The sequence below is a fragment of the Oncorhynchus clarkii genome, chromosome 12 (assembly GCF_045791955.1).
Source record: "Oncorhynchus clarkii lewisi isolate Uvic-CL-2024 chromosome 12, UVic_Ocla_1.0, whole genome shotgun sequence".
NCBI classification, from domain to species: domain Eukaryota; kingdom Metazoa; phylum Chordata; class Actinopteri; order Salmoniformes; family Salmonidae; genus Oncorhynchus; species Oncorhynchus clarkii.
The window spans coordinates 22,765,447-22,773,816 of record NC_092158.1 but is presented as its reverse complement, the minus strand read 5'-3'; the positions used below and the strand labels follow the sequence as shown (position 1 = coordinate 22,773,816).

The 8,370-nt window shown below is 44.8% G+C and overlaps 1 protein-coding gene across 1 annotated transcript; it reads right to left on the bottom strand.

The window, feature by feature from the left end:
- Positions 1-2,720: 2,720 nt before the first annotated feature.
- On the bottom strand, positions 2,721-6,653 carry LOC139422406 (forkhead box protein N4-like). Its single transcript, XM_071173597.1, has 8 exons — positions 6,640-6,653; positions 5,787-6,072; positions 5,571-5,681; positions 5,264-5,415; positions 5,017-5,113; positions 4,685-4,898; positions 3,669-4,016; positions 2,721-3,493 (listed from the first exon to the last, which is right to left on the bottom strand). The coding sequence occupies exons 1-8, from the start codon at positions 6,651-6,653 to the stop codon at positions 3,315-3,317; spliced, it is 1,401 nt and encodes a 466-aa protein (XP_071029698.1). The 3' UTR covers positions 2,721-3,314.
- Between the last annotated feature and the right edge of the window lie 1,717 nt (positions 6,654-8,370).

The window sequence follows — 8,370 nt, the reverse complement described above, 5'->3', positions numbered from 1 at the left end:
CTAACCACATCGGTAGAAACGGAAACAAATCATCTGTGGCCACAAATCATCATTATCATAACCAACGGAGGCTGCTTTTTATTTATTTTTATTTAACCTTTATTTAACTAGACAAGTCAGTTAAGAACAAATTCTTATTTACAATGATGGCCTACACCGGCCAAACTCGGACGACGCCGGGCCAATTGTGCGCCGCCCTATGGGACTCCCAATCACGGCCGGTTGTAATACAGCCTGGATTCGAACCAAGAGGTCTGTAGTGACACTTCTAGCACTGAGGTGCCAACAACACGTGTTGTTGAGTTGGTTAAATCTGCTGGGGCATCTTGTATCTCAAATTACAGTCATCCAATAGGAATAAAGCCTGCAGGGAAGGTGGGGGATGAGTTACATCTATTCTAAACAACTATTTGGGAGAGGGAAGAACAAGAATGTAAAAGACAAGTAACTTAAAACCATTGGCCTCATACTGCCTAATTGTACCATTGTCATTATTATGCATTATGTTTACATACAGATTATACACTGCTCAAAAAAATAAAGGGAACACTAAAATAACATCCTAGATCTGAATGAATGAAATATTCTTATTAAATACTTTTTTCTTTACATAGTTGAATGTGCTGACAACAAAATCACACAAAAATTATCAATGGAAATCAAATTTATCAACCCATGGAGGTCTGGACTTGGAGTCACAATCAAAATTAAAGTGGAAAACCACACTACAGGCTGATCCAACTTTGATGTAATGTCCTTAAAACAAGTCAAAATGAGGCTCAGCAGTGTGTGTGGCCTCCACGTGCCTGTATGACCTCCCTACAACGCCTGGGCATGCTCCTGATGAGGTGGCGGATGGTCTCCTGAGGGATCTCCTCCCAGACCTGGACTAAAGCATCCGCCAACTCCTGAACAGTCTGTGGTGCAACGTGGCGTTGGTGGATGGAGCGAGACATGATGTCCCAGATGTGCTCAATTGGATTCAGGTCTGGGGAACGGGCAGGCCAGTCCATAGCATCAATGCCTTCCTATTGCAGGAACTGCTGACACACTCCAGCCACATGAGGTCTAGCATCGTCTTGCATTAGGAGGAACCCAGGGCCAACGACACCAGCATATGGTCTCACAAGGGGTCTGAGGATCTCATCTCGGTACCTAATGGCAGTCAGGCTACCTCTGGCGAGCACATGGAGGGCTGTGCGGCACCCCAAAGAAATGCCACCCCACACCATGACTGACCCACCACCAAACCGGTCATGCTGGAGGATGTTGCAGGCAGCAGAACGTTCTCCACGGCGTCTCCAGACTGTCACGTGCTCAGTGTGAACCTGCTTTCATCTGTGAAGAGCACAAGGCGCCAGTGGCGAATTTGCCAATCTTGGTGTTCTCTGGCAAATGCCAAACGTCCTGCACGGTGTTGGGCTGTAAGCACAACCCCCACCTGTGGACATCGGGCCCTCAAACCACCCTCATGGAGTCTGTTTCTGACCGTTTGAGCAGACACATGCACATTTGTGGCCTGCTGGAGGTCATTTTGCAGGGCTCTGACAGTGCTCCTCCTGCTCCTCCTTGCACAAAGGCGGAGTTAGCAGTCCTGCTGCTGGGTTGTTGCCCTCCTACGGCCTCCTCCATGTCTCCTGATGTACTGGACTGTCTCCTGGTAGTGCCTCCATGCTCTGGACACTACGCTGACAGACACAGCAAACCTTCTTGCCACAGCTCGCATTGATGTGCCATCCTGGATGAGCTGCACTACCTGAGCCACTTGTGTGGGTTGTAGACTCCGTCTCATGCTACCACTAGAGTGAAAGCACCGCCAGCATTCAAAAGTGACCAAAACATCAGCCAGGAAGCATAGGAACTGAGAAGTGGTCTGTGGTCCCCACCTGCAGAACCACTCCTTTATTGGGGGTGGCATGTGAAATGTATTGTCAATCAGTGTTGCTTCCTAAGTGGACAGTTTGATTTCACAAAAGTGTGATTGACTTGGAGTTACATTGTGTTGTTTAAGTGTTCCCTTTATTTTTTTGAGCAGTGTATATTCAATGTGCGGGACACATTTGAGGCTAGGATTACACCTTTTACAAATGGTACTTAGGATATGTACAGTACAGAGGAGGCTGGTGAGGGGAGGACGGCTCATAATAATGGCTGGAATGGAGTCAATGGAATTGAATGGTATCAAACATGGACATGTGCTGGGTGTGTTTGATACTGTCCCAATTATTCCAATCCTTGCCAGCCTATTACTATGAGCCCGTCCTCTGATTTAAAGTGCCACCAGTCACCACTGGTACAGTACGGCTATGAATATAAACACTTTGTTGTAATACCCTAGACTGACAGTAAACGGTGCTCGTGTCACACGTTTAATTCTAGTTCAGCAGCACGGTGTGCATTGTGTGAATAAGTGAATAACACTGAAAAACCTGCAATAAATCTGGCATCTGAAAATATTTATTCTGAAAATGTTTACAGTTAGAGAAACACCTTGTAGGCACAGGAGTCTATTGTCAGTTTAAAACAGGTGAATCTGCTAAGGCTTTTAACATGTCTGTAATACCTTTACATAAATAATCTTAAGTTAAAAATGTTTAGTATTTCTAAAATACATTAACATGTTAAAGTCCTCTATATTACAATATACAATTATTGTTGTAAGGCATGGCTTTAAGAGTCATGTTAGACAGTTTACACAGAGCAAAGTAAATAAATACAAATGAACAAAACAGAAAACTCTGAGATAATGCCTGCCTAGCAGGACTTTAGTACTACAAATAAACTATTGAGCTAAAATACCACAATCAAATCTGGTAACAAAAAAAGGATTGTTTGCACAAGCTAGTAAAGACTTTTCCTCCACAAGAAATAGATGACAGATGAGTTTCCCCGACAATCTTTTACATATCTTCACAGAAGACAACCGTCACAACATTGACTCCAGCTCTTGTAAAAATAAAGTGGCATTGCATTTTACCTCTAAACCATTACACACACAAAAACACTGTATCCTCATCACTCTCAAAATCTGACAGGCCCAATCAAACACGTCTATGCTAGCTGATTTGGGTGCTTCTTAAGTGCTTTGGTAGAGAAACAGGAATCAGTAAAAAAAAAAAAAAAATCTCTGATTGACATGAAAGAGGCAAGACATCCTGTCAGGTGGGAGAATGTTCAGGATTCTCATACAGTAGGTGTGGGGACATGCAGGTTCAACAGTAGTGGTCTGTCTTGGTGTATATCAGTGTTTAATACACTGTATATCAGTGTTTCACAGTCAGCCAGAGCAGGGCGGCCTCTGTGGTGGTGATGTACTAGAAGGGGACAGCAGGTGCCGGGTCCAGGGTGGTGTACAGCCCTGAAACCTGTAGGTCCACCAGGGGCTGTCCAGTGGTGTGGCCAGGCAGCTCAGAGTCAGACAGGCACAGAGGAGAGTGGTTAAACATACTCTCCAGGCTGAAGCCCTCCTCTCTCACCCCCTCCCATAGGCTCCCTGAGAGACAGAAACAAACACATTATAACCCGTTAAAACAGATCATTAACCAAATCATCCTTGGATTAAAACAGTTATGTTCAAGACTATCTGTTTTGATAAAGGTGTTCCACAAATATGCCATTATTCATTTTAAACATACAGTAATATCCCTCCGATATTCATAATAACCCACCGGCAAACTCCATGATACTAGGGTCCAGAGCGTCCACATCTGCTGTGACGTCAGGGTGGAGGCTGTACAGACTGTGGCTGTTGGCTTGTCTGTAGGGCTGCTGCTGGATGAAGGGGGTGTGGGAGTAGTCTGGGACCGCGTGGAGGGGAGGGGTCCGGGCGGGAACAGGGGAGCTGGGGTCTCCTAGCATGGTGGGATTCTGGGCCTGGAGATGGAAGGGGAGGGATGTCTGCAGAAGCCCAGACAGAGGGGAACCACAGGGGCTAGAAGGGAGACACGTCATCCTGGGGTCACAAGGGTTCCTCCGACAGCCGTCCGGTCGGTCTGTGATCAGCCTGTCCAGCTCATCTGAGAAACATGAACATTAGCAGTAAACAATGAGCTTACACTGAGTGTACAAAACATTAGGAACACCTGCTCTTTACATGACATAGACTGACCAGCTGAATCCCGGTGAAAGATATGATCCCTTATTGATGTCACTTGTTAAATCCACTTCAATCAGTGTAGATGAAGGCGATGAGACAGGTTAAAGAAGGATTTTTAAGCCTTGAGACAATTGAGACAAATCTTGTGTATGTGTGACATTCAGAGTGTGAATGGGCTAAACAAAAGATTTTAGTGCCTTTGAATGGGGAATGGTAGTAGGTGCCAGGTGCACAGGCGTGTGTCAAAAAGTGCAACGCAGCTGGGTTTTACACGCTCAGCAGTTTCCCGTGTGTATCAAGAATGGTCCACCACCCAAAGGACATCCAGCCAACTTGACAGAACTGTGGGAAGCACTGGAGTCAACATGGGCCAGCATCCCTGTGGGTTTCTTTTCACACCATGTAGAGTCCATGCCCCGTCGAATTGAGGCTGCTCTTAGGGAAAAAGGGGGTGCAACTCAATATTAGGAAGGTGTCATTAATGTTTTGTACACTCAGTGTACATAAGCATTATGTGCTGTTTTTTCTTTAGAATGGCTAATTGCCACAATGTGGCTAGTCTTTTCTCGTCTGCTCTACCATCCTCACCTGGGTTGGCCATGCTGCGGCGGATGGCAGTCAGGTCCTTGCGTTTCCACTTCTGCATCTCTTCCTCCATCTTGTTGATCTTGGCTGGGTTGAGGGCCCACAGACAGCCCTTACGAGTGGAGGAGGAGCCTCCCTGCTTGTTCTCTTCCTTTTGAAAGCACTTGTTCAGAGACAGGTTGTGTCTCACAGAGTTCTTCCAGCCGTCAGGCGCCGTCTGTAAGGTAGACCATCAGTTAAACACATACTGATAAAAACATTGTTGCCGATGTTCCCAAACTTCCATGAGCCCAGATAATCTCATGTGTGTAAAGAGGCATCTCCCTGCTCCTCACCTTGAAGTAAGGGAAGTGCTCCTTCATGAAGCCGTAGATCTCACTGACAGGGAGGCTGCCTGTCCGGCTGTTCTTCAGAGCCATAGCAATCAGGCAGCTGGCAAAAACAGTCAAATATCATCCATTTTAATTTTTGCTCAGTTCTAATTGTGTCTTCTTTTTTGATAGGTCCTTTACGAACTGTGTTAAAACTGTACCGATTAAATGTCATGTAAACTGACCAAGTTAATGTGTTAGTGTGTCCTACCTGTAGGAGTAGATAGGTTTGGGGAAGGAATTAGGTTCTTGTAGGAGATCCTGGTTGCTGTGGGGGTTGGTGATGCTCATGCCTGCTGCTTGCTGCTCATACAGGTTTTGGCTATGGTAGGAGGGGCCGTTATATAGGCTCCTGGGGGAATGCTGGGAAAAATGAAACCAATAAACTTATTAGGCCCTCCTTGCATTAATTACGAGTTATAGAGAGATACAGAGAAATACTATATGCATCACTCTGTCATAAACTCTTATGTTCATTAGAGTTCAGAAACATTTCTTAACATTTCTGTGGATGTTACCTGTTGGACAGCCTGAGCTGGGCTATAGGCCTGCTGGGGGGAGTGGTAGTAGTGGGCTGGGGAGGACTGGTATTCTGAGGCAGGCATACCACTTCCTGGGTACCCTGTCATCTGAAAGATAAAGACTCATATGAAGGGAAGAACATGGATGATTAAAAATAACAAAGACAAACACAAATACAAAACAAAAAAAACGAAAGGTTTTGGAGTACTTACATTTCCATTTTGATTGTTGATGTAGTTCATTCCAATATAACTGTTCTGCATGTTGCTATGGGGAGGGACAATGGTGTCATGTCCTAGTGCTGTATTCATGTTTCTGTGCTGGTCTGAACCTGGGTGAAGCTCCAGTGGGCTGCTCTGGGGTTCTGTGTTGTTGAAGGCCAGTCTGCCTGTGGCCATCTGCTGCAGCCTGTGTACGTCCACGGTGGTGAGCCAGGATAGAGACTGCAGGTCCCCTGGCAGCTCCTCACTCTGCTGGGACAGCTCAGTGGGCAGCAGCCTGAGCGACAGACAAAGGAGCTGCTCAACATCTACTGTAAGGGACCTGAGTTACTGAAACTGAATTCATGGATTCCATGTTTCATCACAAAATTGTTTTGAATGTTAATTTTAGGACTGATGCCCAGCTGAGCATTCTACTCAATGCAGTGACAATAGGTGCTGATGAAGACTGTCTAAAGTGCATTACCATGTCTTGGAAGCACGATGGCATTAGAAAAGGAGTCAAGATTTTTTAGTAGGACAAGCTTTTGTCATCTTTGCTACGTCGCCAGATTGACTTTAGATGCAGTATAACTTTAATTAGCTATCTAAGATTGAGGGGAGAGCACCAACATTTGAGCTAGCTAATGTTACCATTGTTAGCTATTTCTGTCAAACCTTGCTAGCTCACGGCCAGCAACATTGCCATCTCTCTAAAGTAAACTTGATGACAACATAATGATGGCAATGTTGTTTTCTACTAATTATGTGTCTACTTTAGCAATGTCATTGTATTTCCAGTCCACTATAGTGTAATTTTGACGAAACATTCACTAGCCCCCGTTCAGAAAGACTGAGCATTAACCTTCCGTCGGACATCAATATGCTGCGGCATCGGTAGAATGTTGACACGAACGAGTGACGAAGGTGCAACCCATGAATAGCATGTCTAATCTGATTCAGTTTCTTTTTGGACAGAGTTTTACAAACTCTATTTGCACAACTGACCCTTTTATTTCAATGACTGTTACTTTCCAGTTCCAGATACTAAAAAAAATTATGCAATGTTACATCCGGTGGCCACATCTCCATTTAATAAATTAAATGTATTTATCAAGCGCTTTTTACATCAGCCGATGTCACAAAAAGCTATACAGAAACCCAGCCTAAAACCCCAAACAGCAAGCAATGCAGATGTTGAAGCACAGTGGCTAGGAAAAACTCCCTAGAAAGGCAGGATCCCAAGAAGAAACCTAGAGAGGAACCAGGCTCTGAGGGGTGGCAAGTCCTCTTCTGGCTGTGCCGGGTGGAGATTATAACAGAACATGGCCAAGATGTTCAAACGATCATAGATGACGAGCAGGGTCAAATAATAATAATCACAGTGGTTGTAGACGGTGCAACAGGTCAGCACCTCAGGAGTAAAAATCAGTTGACTTTTCATAGCCGATCATTCAGAGTTAGAGACAGCAGGTGCGGTAGAGAGAGAGAGAGTCAAAAACAGCAGGGCTGGTGAACAGGTCAGGGTTCCATAGCCGCAGGCAGAACAGTTGAAACTGGAGCAGCAGCATGACCAGGTGGACTGGGCTGAATCACAAATACACAGGGGCACCCCCACAATATCCAAAGTGTGGAGTAGGGTCGGGTACACTGTGCACATTGTCTGCAACAGTTGGTCTGGCCATTGAATAATGATTAGTTATTCAAATGACAGTCCCCAGCCCTGTGGCACCTGGCTCTATTGTTTCCAGAGGGCTGTTCCCTACACTCCACCCCAAGATGACCAGAGCCTGCATTAATCTGATTGAGTGACAGCTAATTGACAAGGGAGTTAAATGAGAACCCTCTGCCTCTCTGTCAACACCAGACCCTCTGCACTACAGCCAACCGCTCTAGTGCAGGAGAGCCTGGAAAGCAGGCTTAATGCTGTTGACTCTTCTAAACAGACATTAAAATAACATGCATGCTCCTGCCTTTCTAAAGCATATTTCAGTCTGACCTTACATTTGGTTAGCTTAGTTGACAATAGTTAGTATTTTACTGGGAATCTTCTTTCTCACAGTTACAAACATTGCATTTCAGCTCCACCCACACATTGTTATCAGTAGGCAGATTGGGTGAATTCATTTTTTGCATGGCTTGGTGCCCCGGGTGGGTGGAGTTTACACATTTTAGACCATTCCATTGGTCCTTAAATGAGATCTCCACCCACCTGGTGAACTTGGCAGTGCAAAAATTAACTGGCCCATTCTTATGTTTCGTCAGATGATAAAAACAAAGTGTTGCTTGGAGACCCTGTGTGGTCAATGTCATGCCCACAAACCAGAAAGGGAATGGTTAACTATAAGTTCTATAATGTAAAAACCCAGTCTATAAACTGTAGTAGTAATACAATTACAAGTTTGATTGTGGTTCATTTTACAGTCAGGTTTTAGCCAATGTCTTGAATTAACTCCATTGTAAGTAGACTGAAGAGCTGTTCTGGTTTTCAATCAATGAGTCATAGGCTATAAGATAAGAAACTAGTTAAGAAACATAAGAAATTAGCCTACAGTGAGAACATCACAATAAAGTTACATTACTGTGGGAACAGAGT